This window comes from Podarcis melisellensis, assembly GCF_964234715.1.
Source record: "Podarcis melisellensis genome assembly, chromosome: 10".
In the NCBI taxonomy this organism is placed as follows: Eukaryota; Metazoa; Chordata; class Lepidosauria; order Squamata; family Lacertidae; genus Podarcis; species Podarcis melisellensis.
Window position 1 is genome coordinate 63,495,718 of NC_138542.1, and position 21,398 is coordinate 63,517,115.

General features: G+C 43.3%; 1 protein-coding gene across 9 annotated transcripts in view; it reads left to right on the forward strand.

Annotated features, from left to right (window-relative positions):
• Positions 1–21,398, forward strand: part of SOX5 (SRY-box transcription factor 5) — a 749,551-nt gene that overhangs the window by 444,472 nt on the left and 283,681 nt on the right. For all 9 annotated transcript variants that reach the window (XM_081926958.1, XM_081926959.1, XM_081926960.1 and 6 more), the window contains one exon: positions 20,550–20,760. In XM_081926958.1, coding sequence (XP_081783084.1) covers positions 20,550–20,760 — 211 coding nt within the window. The remainder of the gene's footprint in view (positions 1–20,549; positions 20,761–21,398) is intronic.

Below are 21,398 nucleotides of genomic sequence, written 5' to 3' on the forward strand. Positions count from 1 at the left end.
CACTGAGCTATGGCTGTCCCTATGTCTTCCCCCACTCATGAGCGCCCTGTCACGGACAGCCTGCCCTGCTCTGTTTGAAAGATTCCCTTTCCGTGCATACGACCCCACGACTCAGAAGGCTGACCTGGCTTGAGAATAGTCCCTGAGAAATCTCATTTACATTTCACACATGGACGGCTCTATTGTGAAGCCACCTTCAGGGAATTGGGGGCATGTCAGAATAAGCACAATATGTTGGTGGGCAGATCAATTATATGTAATTAAAATATGCTAATCACTTGTAGCTCTCCTATTCTGCTTTTGCTGTCTCTTTATTGTTTTATTTTCCTATTCACGCTTGTTTCGTGTGTGTTTTAAGCTTCCTACGATGGAAAGCCTTATTCATTCATGAACTTTTTTTTCAATAGTTCTGGCATACAAAAATCTGGTAGATGGAGTCTCCGACTTAAAAAAAAGAAAGGGGAAATGCTAGTGGACGAGGCTATAATAATAAAACACTCCCCCCTTTTCTTGCTGAAATAAAACTGTTCTGTAGCAAAAAGACTGAGGACTGCAGTATATATTTAATGTGTTCAGATTGACCTGGGTAGTATCATAGGATGGGTTATGCAGCTGCCTTGAAGGCACAGGTGCTGACACCTGCTGCAAGAATTGTGACTGGTTTATCTAGATAGAGCCATATTATGCAGATTCTGAAGGTACAGTCATACCTTGGGTTACGAACGCTGTGGGTTGCGCGTTTTTGGGTTGTGGACTGCGTCAAACCTGGAAGTACCGGAACAGGTTGCTTCCGGGTTTCGGCGCTTGCGCATGCACAGACACACATAATGACATCACGCGCATGTGCAGAAGTGCCAAATCGCATCGCACGCGTGTGCAGACACGGCGCAGCGGGTTGCGAATGCGCCTCCGGCACGGATCACGTTCGCAACCCGAGGTATGACTGTATAATAATGGCTGCCCAATTGTTTATGAGCACTTATCTCTAAATAATGGCTGGGGGCCATTCAACATACCCCATACCAATCTGGCTGAACATTAAGTTCAGCCCCTTCTCCAAGTTTTACCTGTAGGAGCAATCCTTTATGTACACATGCATGGATAGGAAAATGATTATCCTAGCTGACCCTGCTTTCCCAACCATCTCCTAGTTTTACATTTTCTCTCTCCTAATCTACACATTTTTGTATGCAATTATCCCTAAATTGCTCATTTTTGCAAATCAGCTTTCCCTAATATTTTCTGTATGCTCCTTACACTAATGTATGCATTTTCAATGCACACTTTGCCCTAGTCTATGTATTCCTGTGCACATTTTGGGCTGCAGAACTGCACTGCGAAACTGTGTTATAGTTTGCAAATTGCTTCTGAAAGTCAAGTTTCAGTAGGCCAACGTTTTCATTGCAAACTGAATTGAGTTCCTCCCCCGTCCCTATCCACTGGCTCCAACTTTCCTAAAGGAAACAGAATGTAAGAATGGTTCCTATGCGCATACAAGTGTGTGCGTGATCTGGAACCCTGCCATGGTTCCAGATAAACACATTGACCCTGCTCTTGTGCATCAGAGATGTGGAAGTTGGGGGTTGGACTAGCAGCTACGTCAAGTTTTGAAACCTTGGTTGTGTGAGTCACTATGAGACTTGTGTCTTAATGCATTTGTGGAAGAAATGGCAGCTTCCACTGAACTGAGGCTGCATTCCTCAAATGTGGGAGAAGGAAGTCCCTGTTACACTTGCTGCAAGTGGAATCCCTGATCCGGACTTTGTGTAATTATAGTATGATGTGCATGTGTATGAAAGAGAGAGAGAGAGAGAGAGAGAGAGAGAGAGAGAGAGAGAGAGAGAGAGAGAGAGAGAGAATGGTTCAGTAGTTTGATGGCAATCTGTGTCATGGAGAAAAGAATTTGCTATCCACCACAACAATGAGTTTCAATGCAGATCAGTCTCTAAATAGTTACAAATATACATTACAGAGTTACAAAGTAACATATTGCTCTTAAACAAGAGAGCAAACAATGTGGTCCTTAAAACAGTTCAGATAACTTTCCTCTCTCTTGCCCCAGAGAGAGATCCTAAGCAACTTGTTTGTATCATCTTCACTGATGAGCTTCCAGCTGTTACTGCTACTGGTTTCACCTTCTTGCTATGAGAGATATGCAGCTTGGGTTTCTGGGATGAGCCATCAATTAACCTGAAACAGAAACACCCACTTTTTTTGCTGCATTTGCCAGAGTGAAACCTCCTGCCTAATGCAAAAGCTTCTCTGCAAATACATTCATATGAGGTTTTTTAAAAAACTTAAATGAATACAAACACCTGCATTTTATGCATATGAAACTCATTTCTGAAACAGCCCCCCTCCCTGTCACACACACACACAACAGACAGACAGACAGACAGACAGACACACTTGGAGTTCTCTTGACTCTGCCCCCTGCCAAGAAACATTGGCAGTTAGCAGGATTTTTATTTATTTATTTCCAGGGTTGGCAACCCCACAGAGCAGAATTTTGCAGCCTTTGACTGATGCTGGATTTGTTGGTACTGTGGATTACTCCTAATGAACTGCTGTATGCGGATCTGTGTTTAGGTGGTTTTATAAATTGTGTGTATTTTAATTTTTCTTTTGGTAAGCTAACTTGATGATCTGTTTCTGTGCTGGAGGGTGGGATATAAATTTGAAAGTAAACGGATCTTATTATTAGAAGCCAGTTACAGAAAAAAGAGCCATGGGCCCAGAATCGCAGGAAGATTTGCCCTAGCATTTTAACTATTCTCTTTCTTGATGGTGTCGTTTTGTTCCTAGGGGTGTCAGGCAATTTTTTGTGCTTTTTAATTGTTCGTCACACAAAGACACACATATAGACACACTTTTTAAGAAAAGAGGGGGAGGTGATATTTAAAATACCAAACTTTTGGCGGAGGACTTCCAGATGGTTTTGAAGGTTTGGGTTTTTCTTTTTTTAAGCAAACAAGAACGTTTCTTTTTAAAATACAAAAAAAAAAAAAATGAATCTGTGAGGGAGGAAAAGGAAATTCTTCCTCTTTTTTTTAACCACCTCCTACAGTGTTGAGCTATCTTGCTTGAAATTAAGCAAAGTATGATCTGGGTCCCCAAAAGCATCTCTTCAAAAGGACTAAATTAACATCATTACTCCAAAAATGGAAAAGAAAGGATATATATTTCTTCCCCTATCAAAACCTTAGTAGACTTCCAACTGCCTGATTTGGTTTTTAATTAAGGCGGAGGCTAAAACCATCTAATTCAGTTTGGATGTTGCACAGGAATAAGATTAATTGAGGCAGTTGCCCTTTTGGGGTTCTCTCTCAGCAACTGAACAGCTTGCCATTCTAGGTGTCTTCTTCCAGAATGACTCTTTAGAATCTGTGATGGGCAGCCTATGCTGCTCAGAAGTTGTTGGACTCCAAGTCCCATCAGCCTCAAACATACAGACTAGGGCTAATGGGAGTCCAGATATATAATTGCAGATTTGGAAGGGTCATCTAGTCCAGCCCCCCGCAATGCAGGAATCTTTTGCCCAACATGGGGCTCAAACCCATGGCCTTGAGATTCAGAGTCTTGTGCTCTACCCACTGAGCTATCAAACTTGGGAGCCCAACAAAATCGGGGGGGGGGGGGCGGGACACACAGATTTAGTCACCCTGCATTAGAACTTGCAGGTATTTATTACTGATTGATGAGATGGCTTTATTCCAAAATGTGTACCTGCATTAATTACCTTCCAGGTTAATTTGAGAGTAGTCCTGTTGCTTGAATTTGCAGCCTTGGTGAGCCTTGCAGTTCAGCAGGTCACCCTCTTTTTGCACTGTAGATGAGGAAAATATGCATTCAGTTGTGTGTCATTTGTGGGTTGAAAGCAACAACAGCAACAAATTTCAGTAGCATTTGCCAGATAGAGTTCCATTCCAGACACAGAACACATAAGTGAAGCATTTTCAACTCCAATTTCTGTTTTGGTACAACTCCTCTTACATCGCTAGTGGTAACTTTTCCTGAGGAACTACACTATAGATTACAGACACTCCAAGTGTCCCTGTTTTCCAGGGACAGTCCCAAATTTACAGACGCCATCCTGATTTCTGATTTGGTCCTAGAATGTCCCACTTTTCCTTAGAATGTCCCTATTTCCATCAGAAAGATTTGGAGGGTATAGAGTTATGTGACCACCAAGCCAAGGAGATAAGTAACTATAGAACGTTTAGAAGACATCTGAAGGCAGCCCTCTATAGGGAAGTTTTAAAATGTTTAATTATGTTTTTATATATCTTGGAAGCTGCCCAGAGTTGTTATCATTATTATGGAATAGGATGTCCCTATTTTAATCCGAGAAATGTTGGAGTGTATATGTTCAGGAAAGTAGGGAGACTGCATATGTTAGGCCTTGGGCAGTTTGTGGCAGGCTTTAAGGACATTTAATGGACCTGGAACATTGTTTCAGAAGTTTAATGTGATACCACCCACTTGCTAATAAGAATGACTTTGTTTTATAGCACTTAACCTTTCCCCATTGAAGAATCCTCCATTCCTTTTTGGGAAATCCATTTTTATTTTTTGATAAATAACTGTTGTCAAGAAGGTTAATGGAGTGTCAGTCTCTTTATTTACTCTCATGTCAGAAGCGTGCAGCTCATTCTTCATGACCAATTGACCTCAACACTTAGCGGGTGGATATTGTCAGAACAATTATGGCAAATATGCCATTATAGGGTCATGTGGACGGAGTCGGGCGAAATATGCTCACATCAAAGAAGGATCACACAAACACATGTATAATCACCTCCGCTTGCGGACTTAATCCAGGATCTGAAAATTAAGCTGTGCCTCTCACTCGCTCCTGCCACCTTTCTACACTTTAAGTGCCAGGAATAAAAAAATATGTTGGAGGAAGTAATCAAAGGTCAGACACACAATCTACAGGACACTGAAAGGTGGGTTGAAAGGAGTCGTGAGCTCTGGCATCTAATGTGAACTAAGCTCTTCTTATCTGCATAGCCCCTCCCTTGATTTGCATCATTTCACCTTGGAGTGTGTTTCATCATCATTCTGCTACAACAACAAGACAGACTCCAGGAAGTGGAATGTGTGCAGGCATGAGAAGACTTGTCACTCTGGCCTGCTTGGCAGGCTTATGGATGATGAGGTAGCCAATCACAGAAGGTGACCGTGAGCAGGTAGACCTATGTCTTGGACTCTGCTTCTCATCGGTTGGCCCAAAACCTAGTGAGCTCAGCTTGGGTATGGTCCAGGCAAAGACTTGGGGAGTCCAGAACTTGTGTGCAGAAACTGTACGCTTGAAAATGGCACCCACCTCCATGCATGCCATGTGGTGATGCAGTGTCATCATCCAAAAGCTGTCCACTTCCTCAGTATGATTTCACCTCTTTTCTGTAGGACGTGACAGACTTGACCATCCATATTTGCTGGCTCAGGCTCACGCCAAGCCTGGGTTGTATGGAGGGAGCAAGATGGAGTCAATCACCCTTCAAAGCAGGTTTACCCTGGTGCAGTCACCTGATGCAATTTTAAGGGGTTATTGCAATGCAAATCCATGCTTGTCTTGTCTTTATCTATCTGTTTTCCTGGTTCACTTCCTCCTAACCCCCTTCACCAATGTTCCAGGAGACCAGTGGTTGGAACTGCCAATCCCAAGCAGATCAGAGAATCTCATTGTTACTCCAGTACAAAGGTGAAGTTGCTTGTGCAATGCATAAGTCCCCCCCCCCCAACTCTCCCCGGTGAACACAACCGTATGCCTGCAGAGTCCACCTTTATTGGGTGGTTGGCTGTGATTTGAGAAGGGATTAGGACTCCTCTGGAAAGGGATAATAATATTGTTAGTCTGCACATAACTTGGACAAGAGCAGACCCTGGTTATAATGTCATTTGCATCTTATTTCTACTGCTCCTCTGGATAATTTAATTTATTCAGGCAATTATATTTTAAGAATGAGAAACCCACGCTTCAACACATCTTAAAAACGCTTATTTTTCTTTAAATCCACCTACAACTAACCATTCACATGTTGTGCACGGATCATGCATGTTCAGTGCAGAGCCATTAAAAATGAAAGATGGGAGGCGTGTAAATCCCTGACAGGCCACCAAATCTGCCATAAAAAATAATAATTAAAAAGCTGAAGTATGACTCCTGTAACCAAATACCCTGCCTTTGTGTTCGCCCCCTATCTGTGCTCAAGGTCTCTAGGTGCTCAATGGGAGCCTTTTAATTATTTTTCTCTGTTTGATGTTGCTAAGTATAATGAATGGATTTCAGAGGGGTTTTTGTAGAACCCTCGATGCGTATCAGTTCAGTGCCGTTAGGCACAGCAATACCTGGCTGGATCATACCCTGAGATTTGCTCTTTGTAGATCTGAAGGCCAGAAACACCAGATTGTTTAAAGCCAGGCTCTATTAGTCAAGGAAATACGTCCCTGTCACAGATATGTGCTTTCCTTCATTCTTGGGGGCAACAGGAGCTGAGGAAACTCAGAACACCTTTAGCAATTTGGCTTTTGCAGGGCTAATTCCAACACATTGGTGTAACTAATAATAAATAACTGAGACCTGCAACCGAATGTTGCAGTGCTAAGTGCTCCTGTTCAGCGTTCCAGCCAACCTACTGGTGTCTTTTAAAATAATGCACCATTTCCACCTCTCCGGAGCGAGCTCCTAAAAGCTCCCTGTTATTACTCAACAGCCCCATTTGGGCTGCAGTCCTGTTGACACTCATCAGTTTGCTAGTAGAAGGAGTCCCCTAGATACAGGGGCAGGTTTCATGACAGAGTATGACAGAAGAGCTGGACTAGTTGGGCTGTTGACTTGATCCAGCAGGGCTCTTCTTATGTTCTTATGTAACAATCATGCATGAAGATATGCCTCTAGGTGAGACTTCCTCTCTGCATGCTAGTTTGGAATACATAGGGAATACGTCTTGTGGGGCAGCATTCAAATAATTTTGTCTCCCACCTACAGCCCGAAATGGTTAACTGGCTTGACTCGCATCTCTCAGACTGATATGAAGATCAGAATTTAGGATGCAGTCTTAATTCATCCCCACCCATCCCAAGACCTACGTTCAGTTCTCCTCATTAAATCATCAGTTTGTGATTTAAAGACAAAAAACCCAACATACACATGACATCTCATATATCTCTGTCTCTATCTCTGTGTGTGTCTGTGTCTCTCTGTGTGTAAAAATATACATTTCTGTGTGCATGTCACCTAATGTAGACATTTTTGCAAACATTTTCCTTAAATATAATGCATTTTTTCCACTGCTTTGGGCATATCTGCATGTTTCCTCATCCCCCCAACATAAGCTTTTTTGCACACACTTTTTGGGTGTGCAAATTTAGAAGAACATCTGAGTTTCACTTAATATATTAGCTTGGGAAGTGTGAATGAGGTTGATTCACATTTTAAAAATGAACCCCTCCTGTTCAACACTGGACTAGGCATTCTGAGCTGAATTTTCTATGGGGAATGAGTGGGGCTTTAAAAAATGGGTTAGAATATATACTCTGGCCTTTGTATTGGAGTCTACTGGCTTCCTCATTTCTTTCTTTTTTAAAAAAAGGAAATAAGTAGTGAAAAAGAGAGGATTAGTTACATTTTGAATTCCGCTCCTGTCAGAAGAGAGAAATAATAGGAAGAAGGGTTAAAAATATGTTATCAGTGGGAATTATGAAATGAGGCTGTGCTTTTAAAATTACAATTTAATGCAGATAGGAGGAAAATAAATGCAAAACACAGATAATCAAGGGGAGGAATGTACTTGGAAAAGGAGTAATGGTGAAAAAAAGATTTAGGTGTGACAGACCAAATTAGATGTGAGCTTCCTCTGAGGCACAGAAAAGGGGAAAGGGAGGTAACGACGAGGTAATTGTCCTGCTCTTCATAGCTTCTGGTCAGATTACATGTAAAATATTGTGTTCAATCCCAGGCACCTCAAAAGATGTCAACAAATTGGAGGGATTTCAGATGCGAGCAGGAGAAATGATGAAAGGGCTGTAGGAACTCATTTGTGGAGAAAGATTGAAAGAGCTAAATATGTATACAGAAGGGCTAAATGTGGCAGGAGAACTGCCTGAAAGGATGTCAACTCGCACAGGCACCCAGGAGGGGGGAAGAGGGTGACTTCGGGTGCTGAGAGGGAACATTGGAGAGCAGCAACGGCATCAGATTTAAGCCAAGGAAAAATCAGCATGAAGGAAAGAGAGGAATGTTTTTTCCCCTCCCCATATTTTGGTCCAGTCTGTGTTGCACTGGTCTTGGTGGTACTGGATGTGACCTGGGCTTTTTCCAGCCAGAACTCAGTTCAGGCACTTCTCAGGTGGGTCCCATTGTCATTCTAAGAGAACAAGGGAGGTGTTCGTGGTGAGTTCTGGAACCTCTTTTTCTAGAACAATAGCGTTGGGTGTGATACCTTTCCCTAACTCCTTCAGCCCAGGCACGAGTGCCCCAGCTTCCAAAATTAAAGACCTGGTTGAAGTCCTCATTTATTTGTACCCACTTTTTTCTTATAGGAAATAGTCTTTCTGATGTCTTGGGGTTGAGCAGGCAGCAGGGTTAGAGGGGTGAAGGAAGGATTCCTCAGGACTGCCAGTTGCAGCTAGAGTGTTACATTCCAGATCAGGGGTCAGCAAACTTTTGTCAGGAGGGGGCCGGTCCACTGTCCCTCAGAGCTTGTAGGGGGTCAAACCCACCCTCTCCCAAAAGCACCCCTCTCCTGAAAGGACCCCTGCCACCACCACTCATGCCGCCGCCGCTGATGCCACCTCGTCTTCAGCAGTGTCATCCTCTTCCTCTGTTTCAGTGGGGCGCAGAGCCCATACCGCTGGCCTGGGTGGAGGAGGCAGACTCCGTGCTAACACCACTTCCTCCCACTCAGCTCTTCCTGCTCAGCCACTTCCTCTCGCTTGGCCGCCTCTGTGCACCACCCCTCCCTTCCCACTGAGCCAGCCGAGCGGGAGGAAGCTGTGGTGACACGGAGGCCGTACCAGAGTCGCCATCCACCCAGAGGCATCCGGCTTCTGTTTGGCTGCAGGAGCTTTCTGCAGCCAATCGGAAACCCCATCGCTTCAGTCAGTCGCTGCCCGGAAATTCCTTCATTCAATGCCTGTTTAGCGTGGGGACTGACCGAGCGGGCAGCAGGGTTTGCAAGGTTCGCGGGCCGGATTAACAAGCCCGGCGGACCACATCTCACCCGCGGGCCTTAGTTTGCTGATCCCTGTTCCAGATGCTATTGGATTCCAGCTCCCGTAAGTCCAGCCAGCATGGCGAATGGATGGGGAAAATGGGAGCTGTAGTCTGACAATATCTGGAAGGCACCATATTGGCTACCCTTCATGAAAGACAACTAGTACTTGTGAGTTAAGGAGGAGGGTTTGAAGTGGGAGATAGCGATAAGCAGGAAATAAGTTGTGCAGTGGTTGGGTGGAAGAAGTTGCTGGCTTTTACCTCAAGTGTTTTGAACATCGTTATAAATTCACAGTTTAATTTGTGCTTTTTCCTTTTAAATATTATATCAACCAGCATAAATTTTGGTGTGTGTGTGTTTTTAATACACTGTAATAAACACGTCGGTGGTGATAACCTAATCTGCCTCAGCCTTGACCTGTCCTCCTCTATTTCAGTTATTTTTTCAGTAAGGTGGTAACCCAAACAGGGGGCGGAATGGTTCATCATTCGCTTCATTTACTTGAATAAATATGTCTTCTGACCAAGGAATTCAGGGCAGAGTACACCAATAATTACAGCAACAAACCCAGCTGTAGGCCAGGAGTAGATAAATATTAAAACAATAAATAATTTTAAAACAAAAGCAATGGTCATCATGAATTAAGCAGCGAGCTTATCTACTGAAGGCTCAAGTTAAGAGCCAAGTTTTAACCCAACTCTGAAATGGAAGCAAGGTTGGTGCAAGGCAGATCTTGGAGGAGAGGGCATACCACAAGGTGGGCACCACAACAGAGAAGACTCTGCACTCCTAAACATGTTTATTAGGCAGTGAGTCCCATTGAACCCAGTATTACTATTATTCCTTAAATTTGTATACCGCCGTTCATCAGAAGTTCACAGGGCAGTTCACAACATAAAATTACAAAACGAATGCACTAAATACGTAATAAAACAAAAACAGACCAATATCACTCCTCCCACAAAAACATTTGAAAGGCTATTTTAATGTTTAATCAGCCAAAGGCCTGATTGAAGAAAAATATCTAAAGATATGTAATGAAGGTGCCAGTCAATCCTCCTTGGGGAGAGCATTCCACAAATGGGGAGCCATCACAAAAAAGGCTCTTGCCATCCTCCAGACCTCTCTTGAGGGAGGCACCTGATAAAGGGCCTCAGGTGATGATCACAGGATCCAGGTCAGTCCATGTGGGGAAAGGCAGTCCTTGAAGTATTTGTGATCCTGAGCCATGCTTGCAGATGTAAAGGAGAAGTAGAGCTGTGTATCACCAGCATATTACTGACAACAAACTCCAAAACTCCAGATAATCCCATTTAGCAGTTACATGTAGAACATGCTAAGGATTGTGCTGTTTATCTAAATTTTTGTTTGTATAGTTTCTAGAGCAAGGAAGAATAATTATTTCCTGGTTTTTTAGCTGGTGTGCTCTGGTGTCACAACAGACATCATCTTAGAAGAGGCTTTCCCCATGTGTTTGAGAGAGAATACCTCTTTAATGATGGGTGCTTTCTATCTGCGTTGTTTAATAAGCTCTTGTTATAATACTTTTTAAAAAAAATCTGCTACCTGCTTATTTTTAGTTTCACTTCATTGATCTAGTAATTAATGAATTAAATGTTGCAGATGTCTCCCATTCTGTTCCATAAATCTTTTGTGAGTTGACTGTGCCTGGTATTCTACTCCACCTGTCTTCTGAGTATTTATGAGTGTTGTGCCAGATCCTGCCCTCGGATTTCCAGATAACCTTCTCCTCTTGGGAAAGAGGCTGTTTTCTTTTCCCCTGGCCCTTTTTTTGGGGGGGGGGGAATGAATATCAGTTGCTGGATATCACAAGTTGGGAGATTGCTACTGCACTCAGGGTTCCTGTAGGCATCTAGTTGACCACTGTGAGAGCTGGATGCTGTTCTAGATGGAACCTTTGGCCTCCTTAGGCTCTTGGAAGGGAGCAGTCTTCTTTATGTTCTTCTAATGCTTGAGAACCCAGTAGTGATGTATGGAAGTGAGAGCTGGACCATAAAGAAGGTTGATCGCCAAAGAATTGATGCTTCTGAATTCTGGTGCTGGAGGAGACTCTTGAGAGTCTCTTGGACTGCAAGAAGATCAAACCTATCCATTCTGAAGGAAATCAGCCCTGAGTGCTCACTGGAAGGACAGATCCTGAAGCTGAGGCTCCAATACTTTGGCCACCTCATGAGAAGAGAAGACTCCCTGGAAAAGACCCTGATGTTGGGAAAGATAGAGGGCACAAGGAGAAGGGGACGACAGAGGACGAGATGGTTGGATAGTGTTCTTGACGCTACCAGCATGAGTTTAACCAAACTGCGGGAGGCAGTGGAAGACAGGAGTGCCTGGGGTGCTCTGCTCCATGGGGTCATGAAGAGTCGGACACAACTAATCGACTAAGCAACAACAATGCTTGCGAAATTCTTTTAGATTTTCATTTTAAGCAGGGTTTGTACTTACCTTTCTTATGAGGTGGCTGAGACATCTGTGAGAGAGTAAGTGCAGAATCATTTCTTGGTGGTGTCTGCATCTCTGCATTCATCAGAACCCCATGGCATCCTTGACTGGGCTTTCATGTAAATGTAGACACTTGGGTTTGCTGCAGAGTAGCAGCAGAGAGATTATTTGTAGAACGGTGGAAAAGATACAGATACCTCCAAGGTAAGGGTTGTTGTTGTTTTAAATGACAACAACCAGAATACCCCATCTTATCCATGATAATTCCACCAACCAAATCCCCACCTTTTCAATAATTTTGTGCTGCATTACCCCCTGATTAATTGTTGGAGTATGGTTAGCAGAAAGTGTGATGCAATTTTGGCATAGCAATAGTTTTTTATGGAGAATTTGTATAATTCATTTTAGAGTGGACAAATAGGCAGTTTGCTGCAGCTTTCCATTCCTTCTGTTTGTCCATGTGGTTCCTACACTCCTTTTCCGCTATGTTTTAACATGGTGAACATTGTGGTGGAGGCTCACAGGGGATGCCCTGCTGGGTTCATCCATCTCTGTGCATCCACACTGGAATTTGGAGTGCCCACCCCACCGCTTCTCGGTTATATGAACTGGCCCAATGAAAGCTAGCTAAACAATGAATGAAATAATTCAGGTTTGAAAAACAAAACAGATCATTAAACTCAACGCCACTGGTCATCATAACTAGAAAACCCGTTCTAAGATATATATTTTTTCCAGGGAAGACCTCCTAGACTGCATCCGCAAAAACTGCTTATCCATTCATTACTGTCCTCAGATGGGCAGTTATGTTCATAGCTTTCTGGCTTGTAATTACCCAAATACAGGCGGCTGGATTAGCTCAGGTCAATGAACAATTCAGTGCTCAGTCTGTTTGTGGGAGGGTGATGGGGGGACAGCAAAGGGAGGAGAAAGCTTATATTAAAGTTTGTGGTGGTTTTCCACCTATCATTTGTGGTCTGTAAAGTGTTTGCTGGTGGTCTTGCAAGAAGTTAAGAATTTACATGTTGCTTCCAGCTTGCATCAAAAGACACAATGTTTGATGCTGTGGGGTGATGTCAGGTTTGAGTTTCTTCCATTTTTTGGTTTTTTTAAAAAGTGTATTGTACAGCACAGCATACAACTATGCAGACTGAGAAATTTAGTAAAGCTTTTGCTGGGCAATTTAGAGAATTGAAGGTGGTATCACAATCACTGCTAACTCCTTACTTCTTCCTGTTGCTTTCTCTGATCAAACAGATTTGTAGGTTTTTGAAATGCCGCAAAACCTGCAAAACTTGTTTGATTAGTGAAGGCACTAGTGACAAAGGCAGGGAGTGGGGTAATGAGTGTATGTTACCCTCTGTCCACGCATCTACAGGTCATAGCTAGAATAAAACTTGCAAATACTTAAGGTGAACCAATTTCTTTAGCTGGAAACGTAATTGTACAGTAGCAGGCAGCAATTGCTCACAATGGGTAGTAGTCAACTATACTTTACTCAGAGTAGGCCTATTGAAATTGACCAGTGTGACTAAATGAGGTCCATTAATTTCAGTGGGTTTGCTCTCAGTTGAATATCACTGAATAGAGCGAAATGCATAAGACATTTGTGAAACATGAAGAATAAAACCAATAGCCCCTCTGAGTCCAGAAGAGAAAATTAGAACATTCTTTCTTGCAAACTTGGTTGTCAGCCAGTGTTCTTCTAATCCACCAAGGTACCAGACACTTCAGAGTTTCTTCCTTGCAAACAGGTTTGGTCCCAAAGAGACAGCAGATGGAAAGCTTACAAACTGCATCTTGAAGGACAATTATACAACAAAATACCAGTTATAGAAAAGAATGATTCCCTATCCCAGGGGTAAATACTGGGATCCAGCCAGCAGGATGGATCCTGACCTTTCCCATCTCTCAAGGACCTCTTTAACAGATGGGAGGAGCACCACTGTAATGTCACGTGACAACGTAAAAGGGACTTATTGTCAGTGCCCTTCAGCTGAATGTCACTGTCAGCAATCTTTGGATGTCAAGGAACAATTGGGAGTGCTCCTTAAGCTCACCATTGTTCCTTTACAGCCACTTTTTTACCTGCCCCAGGGCTAAGTCACGTATGATGTTAGGTGTGGGGCAAGTGGAGCCCCTGCCAGGCCTAATTGGGTTTGGTCATGGATTTGGGGTCCCCCCCCCCATTCTCCGTTTGCTAATTGTAAAGGTAAAGGGACCCCTGACCATTAGGTCCAGTCGTGGCCTACTCTGGGGTTGTGGCACTCATCTCGCTTTATTGGCTGAGGGAGCCGGCGTACAGCTTCCGGGTCATGTGGCCAGCATAACTAAGCCACTTCTGGCGAACCAGAGCAGTGCACGGAAATGCCGTTTACCTTCCCGCCAGAGCGGTACCTATTTATCTACCTGCACTTTGACGTGCTTTCGAACTGCTAGTTTGGCAGGAGCTGGGACCGAGCAACGGGAGCTCACCCCGTCATAGGGATTCAAACCGCCAACCTTCTGATCGGCAAGTCCTAGGCTCTGTGGTTTAACCCACAGCGCCACCTGTGTCCCTTGCTAATTGTAAACACTCCAAATTCAAGAGGATAGGAGCCCATAAATGTTTTTTGTTTCTTCCTCCTCCACTGAGTGATTCTACCCCAACCTGCTCGTGGGGGTTGCATGTATCTACACCACTGTGATAGATGGGCAGATGTTTCCATGGAAAGGCCCATTATCCACATCTCTTATCAGCCTGCTACGCTGCTCACCTACTACAGCTACAGTATCAATGAAACCTTCCCCTTTTTCATTTCTGTTAAATTTAGTCCTGCTGCTCTTCCTTTATCCTCTCTTATTCCAAACATAGACCTCTGACATGGTCTGAAGGCACACGAAGCCACCATCTTGCTGAAGCCAATCTGGTCTAAGTCTGGTCAATGCCTGCATAGGTGGCTTGAAACCATGTATAAATCACATTGGGTTCCATGATGGATGAATGGCAAGGTATAAATGTAAGGAAACAAACATGAATGAACACTGAGAAAAGCCACCACCTGAAGAAAAAAATGAATGGAGTGAGGATATTTCTGGGGTGGAGCAGAGGCACAAGTTTGCCTTGTTACAAGTAAGGCTTCACTTAAGTGAGTCACTTAATGCCTTGTGAGACCTAGCTCTTGCGTAGCTTGGAACAAGAGCTGGAAATGTCTGTCAGGGCATGAAGCAGACACAAGACAACCAAATGGGCAAAGGACCACAATGGGCTTGGGTTGATTGTTCTTTATGGGGCTCTGGAAGGCATTTTTTTAGGCTGTTCCTGATTGGCTGTTGGGTTGGTATGTGTTTGCCTTCTCTGGGGTGCTCCTTCCCTTGAGAAGGACTTCCTTGTGTGTATTGGCCTTTCGGTTTAGCTGTTGCTAATTGACCGAGTTGCTCTTTCATCACCAGTTTGGGGGAAGCACCTGTGGGGTCATTTGAAGTGGAGGCTATATGGCTCAAAAAACCAACTGCTGGGAATCTCAAGTGGGGTAGACTGTGGACATCCATTTGGTAGCTGGTTGGCCACTTTGAGAACAAGATGCTGGAGTAGGTGGACCTTTGGTTTGATCCTTACGTTCTTAAATTGTCACATTGACACAGGCAGTTCCTATGGGAAATCCACACCATAAATTCCTGTAGGATACAATTCATCACATATAGTTCTGGAATGAACTGAGTGGCGCCTGTGGAACATCATGATTGGCTGTTCATGCTCGTCTTCTCAAGCAGAAATAGGGTACATATTTGCCTCCAATAAAGACATTAGCAAGCAAAAAAAAACAATTTTATTTTAAAAGGTTTAATTTTTGCACATTATTTCCAACGCTGGATTTACTATTGGGCTTATAGAAGGTGGCTGAGGGATGACTGTCGATATGAGTCAAAGCACAATATGAAGTTCTAGCTGAAACAGTGACAGATTTTTTAAAAAATACTATAGAATCTTTCTGAGTCATATCCAACATGAATCTGAGAGCTGATGTTTCAGAATTGCTTCCAATAAATCCCAAATACGATAGACCTTTATAAACACATGCATACGCATATAGTTGAAATATGTGCTCTGGAAGTCTCACAAAATTATTCCTCTTTTAGAAAAGGATGGGAAGGCTAGTTAAAATTGCAAGAGGGAGAGAGAGAATATCCAGTGCGAGGATAAAGTCCATTGTCCAGTGACATGACTTTACTTGTCAGTCACAAAGGTGACAAGGGGGCTAGATTAAGCAAAGCTTCATCAAGATTAACAAAGGAAGATTATTGACCTCATCGCGAAAGGGCAGAAGCCTGTTTTATCATTAAACCTTGGAAGAGGGATGTTCCGTCACTGGTGGGGAAACCTCTTTGGCAATTAGAATAGCAACTTCCGCCGTGATTAGCTCCGGATGGACTGAGAACACACAATTCTTGGGTCAATCTCTTTTATTCCTAATCTCGTGGGGAGGGGGGGATAGAAGGCAAAGAAAGGGGGAAGTATTGTTACCCCGCTACAGGATCTAATTGAATTTCTCTGCTGCACTTAGAAGTGAGGAAAGAAAAAAACTGTATCGGGTATTGTGGTAAGTAATTTGAAAGAGAGGAGGAGGCTGCTGGGTTATTGTTGTTGTTGTTTTTCTGGCGCTGCTTTACACACACACAGCCTTAAGAAATCATTTTGTTGTTTGAGCTGAATGCTGTTATATCGCCCATTAGCATGAGATTCATGATGCCAAGTAGGAACCCTGAGTCTCCCTGTGTGGAGACAGCTGCTAACCTCATAAAACTGTTAGAAGGATTAACACAGCCAGGGGCTGAAATGTAATCAAACTTAAGCAGGTGAATGGATCCCTAGTAGAGAAAATATTCCTGAAAATGGAGAGTGGGCAGGGAGACAACAATATGTGCAATCGTTTGCCATCGGGGCTGATGACCAACGTTCCCTAGATTTCACCAGTCTATTGAAAGTAGGAGAGAAACTCCTCCCCTCCCCCGTTCTCATTCATGCCAATTTTTTGTTGATGTTTCTATGCAAGTTACTTGCAAGCTAGGGATGGGGAAGGAAGACTATTCCATATGTGTTTAAAGATGCATTTATCTAATTTGCAGTTTTCAAAACAATACGGGAACCGAAGCACAGCTGCCCTTCAAAATTCACATTTCTCTGAATTTTGCAGGGCAGTTCTCCTGCCAAGTAATGTATACAAAAATGCATATACTGTGGCGTCCAGTATGCATGTAATGCATATTTTTACTGAAATTAACATGCAAACTTGCATTATGTTGGAGGAAATGGATTTGCGAAACTTTTTATATTGGAGGGGATTATGTATAAGCCGTGCATATTAGGAGGAATTTGCATCAGAATGTTGATGAATTTTCATAAGGACTTTTAAAAAAAATTGCAGACATGTGAAATTTGGAGAATTGAAATGATACTGGGAATGAGCAACAACAACAACAACAAAAACTGAAATGGAGAAATTGACTCATCCCTACTTGCAATTTGGGGACCTTCACCAAAGCCTGGTGTGCTTTTTCCTTTTAATAAACGTAAGCCAGTTCATGGTGCCTTTGTGTCTTTCCTAAATGCTTACATGAAACACTTGCTTAGATTAAGATGTATCTTTCAATAAATGTCAAAAAGCTTTGGAATAATGTTTTGGTGTGATGGTTGCTCTAACAAACCCACCAAAAGTTACCTCAAGCAGCAGCTGCAGACCAGATTTAGAACCTCTACCAGACTGATAAGCAGACAGGGAAAGGGTTAAGGAAAGGGTTTTTTTGTGATTTCTGTACCCTGAATGCAAGTTCAAGATTGGTGAATGTTGAAAGTCAATGGGAGATTAATCTGCTAAATAATCCCAATACATGTTCAAAGACAGGAATGCAAAAGTCACTGGGTTATATTCATCTAGGTTTTACTCAGAGTAGGCCCACCGAAATTAATGAACGCATTAGAATTAGTGGATTAGATGCTTCAGCTGAGATTCTTGCATTTCAGGGGACTGGACTAGATGGCCTTTGGGGTCCCTTCCAACTCTACAATTCTATGATTTTATAAATGAACCAAAGTTAGCCATTGCTATTAATTTCTGAGTAGTATTAGCAGTGGATGCACCCCTATGCTCTTCCCACTGCTTCAGACATTCTCCTGTAAACATCTTTTTGAGCATTCCCATCACTTGTTTAAGAAATGCAAACATCTAGGGGAGGTTGATTGGAGAACATGGATTTATTTTTCAGTTTACATAAAATCATCAGGCAGAAGGAGAAGGTTGCCATATACTAAAGAATTTTGTTAGTTTTTAAACTCCTGCATTGGGCAGGGGGCTTGCAAGAAAACCCTCTCTAGTTTCATGATTCTATGAAATATAATGTGGTACAGCTTTTCCTGAGCTTCAGGCTACATGTGGAAGATTTCATATCTGAATTCTTCCTCATGTCAAAAAGCCCTCCTTGCCTTTAGGAAAGGATTCTACCTGACCTGCAAACCGGAGGTTTTTGTTTGTTTGTTTACATTGCAGGGGCATTCAAACACATGAACCCTCACATGCATTCTGAAAACCTCTGGTCCCATAAGGGCTGTGACATATGCTGTCTGCCACCATAAGTGTTGACCGGTTTTCTGCTCACCTTAAGATGCTGTGCATCTTGGAAGCTTCCATACCATTAAACCGATGAAATAACCAGACCACTTGTCCTCTGGGCACCAAAGGAGCAACAGCTTCTTAAGTTATTGACTTCAAACAACTCAACACCAAAACATGTGCTTCAAATATCTGAAATAACATGCCTTCATCGCTACAAACCATGTTCAGATTGGCAAGTGGGTGCTCATAGGCAGTTGAACCTATTGCAAATTTATACACATGTATAAATTATTCGTGCAGCAGCTAAAAACACATTGGGCTGTTTCTACTGGAACCTGACTTAGACCACTGCTCAGCACTGCCTACAATTGACTGGCTCTCTGAAAATCTGACAGGCCCGTCTTTGAGATACTATGGATTGGATCTGGGACTGCCTGCATGCAAGCGGATGCTCTGCCATGAAGCAACTGTTCTTCCATTTAAATTAGAGTTGTTGTTGTTGTTTAGTCATTTAGTCGTGTCCGACTCTTCGTGATCCCATGGACCAGAGGCGCCAGGCACTCCTGTCTTCCACTGCCTCCCGCAGTTTAGTCAAACTCATGCTGGTAGCTTCGAGAACACTGTCCAACCATCTCGTCCTCTGTCGTCCCCTTCTCCTTGTGCCCTCCATCTTTCCCAACATCAGGGTCTTTTCCAGGGAGTCTTCTCTTCTCATGAGGTGGCCAAAGTATTGGAGCCTCAGCTTCAGGATCTGTCCTTCCAGTGAGCACTCAGGGCTGATTTCCTTAAGAATGGATACGTTTGATCTTCTTGCAGTCCATGGGACTCTCAAGAGTCTCCTTCAGCACCATAATTCAAAAGCATCCATTCTTCGGTGATCATCCTAAATTAGAGTAGCCCCATTGAAATTAATGGGCAGGCCATTAATTTTAATGGGTCTTAACTGAGTTGAACCAGTGTTGAATAAGAGCCCTTAAGGAGGAACCCAACAGCGTGCAAGTGGACTTCCACTTCAACAGGACTTTGCTGTCTTCCAGTGCACCTCTAAAATTTGTTGGGGTGCGTGTCGCCTAACCCTTGGAGCATATCTGGAGGGTAGGGGAGGGTGGTGGTGTCCGTTCCACTCATGCATGCACAGTATTGGCTTCAACCCTTTTAAAAATACATTGTGGCATAGGTTTTGTAGGCTAGTGCTTAGCTTCTCAGATCCATGTGAGGACTGTCAACACAATTACACACCAGTTGCAAAAGAGGCAGTTTAAGGTACACAAACATCAAGAAACTGAAAGAGAATTTCCAAAGGAGGGGAGAACAAAAAGCAAATCAGAGCCAAAAGGTAAAGGAGGGAAGGGGAGACTGTTTGAAGTATCAGAAGGTGTGAAGAAGGCTGGTCTCATCAGGACAGACCAGAATGTGGCTATTAAAAGTCAAATCCATTAAAATAGGTGAGAATATTCTTGGCAACTTTAATGAGAGCCAGATCTCACCTTTCCTGGCGGAAAGTGTGTGCTTATGTCATTGGACTTTACATTTGCAAGCATCATTAGGACCACATTTGCGTCTTTAAAAGAGTTTGTGTGTGTGTGTTTTAAAAAAGAGAGATTGAAGTGTGTGGGGAAAGAATAATTTAGAAAGATCTAAATGATCTGATCCGTGAATAAAAGATAGTTGCTTGAAATGTGGTTTTGGAGTGTGCGAGCGGGGGGCGGGGGGAGGAAGGAAGGCCCAATCGTGGTATGGGCCACTGACTATTTCTTTCATTCGTCAGAACATCTAACCATCCTGATATTAAGAACTTGGGGTGGGTGGAATAACAGGAAATTAATGGTTCTTAGGGGGGAAATAAAAAGACCCGACAGGTTGTGCATAAAAAGCTGTAAAGGAGCAAACAATTAAAGGTAATCCATACTGTTGTTATTGGAAAACCTGTGAATGTTAACTGTTCTCATTTGGAGGGTGTGTGTGTGTGTGTGTGTAATGTTTCTCTCCTGAACGCTAATCTTTTCTCACTCCATCCTGTAATCTTAGTTTATCCTTGATGGAAAGTCTTTGTTCTCCGTACTTTTGAACCTATATTTCCCCTTCTTCTCTCCCCAATTTAAATAAAGGTTTTGACAGAGGAACAAACAGCAATGAACTCGGAAGAACAAAGGGTTGTTGTTGTCATCTCCACCCTTCTTCTTTCCTTCATGTTTTCACATGCTTGTGGTGATTTTCTCTCTTTTTCTTTTTTCCTTTTTAAAAAGAGGTGTTTCATCTGGTCTCGTTTCTCTTTCAGGAAGTTGATGGCAATAAAGTGATGTCTTCATTTGCCCCGCACAACTCATCTACCTCACCCTTGAAGGCAGAAGAAGGTGGGCGTCAGAGCGGAGAGTCCTTCTCCAGCACAGCTCTGGGAACTCCAGAAAGGCGCAAAGGCAGCCTAGCGGACGTTGTGGACACTCTAAAACAGAGGAAAATGGAGGAGCTCATCAAGAACGAACCAGAAGGTAAGGTCTTAGAAACACATGGAAGTTTGCTGCCCTTTCCCACCACCCCACACGAATCAGCTGAGACGCCCCAAGTTAAAAACACACAAGGCAGTGCTGAGCATTGAAGAGGCCACCTCCTCATTACCACCACCCCACCACAAAGTGGCTGTTCTCCCAAGTACTGCTAAATCATCATAACAAGCTTAGATGGATCTGAAATGGAAACAAAGAGTCCATATCCCTCTTGCCACTCTGCCAGAGGAGTATGAGGAGTATTGGAACCTGAGTAGCCCTGCTCTTCATATTGCCAAACTCTGGTGTAAGTGAAGGGCTGGGGAACCTGTGGACCTCTAGATGCTCTTGCACTCCCACCATCCCCAGCCAGCATGGCCAGCAACCAGGAATGATGTGAGATGCTGTCCAGTAATAAATAATAATACAGTGGTACCTCAGGTAAAAACTTAATTCGTTCCGGAAGTCCGTTCTTAACCCGAGGCGCGCATTCCCTACATAGGCCTCCCGCAGCCCTGGAAGCGGATTGCGTTCATATCCTGGGGCAAAGTTCGCAACCCGGGACACCTACTGTACTTCCAGGTTTTTGGAGTTCGTAACCCGAAGCGTTCGTAAGCAGGACTGTTCGTAACCTGAGGTACCCC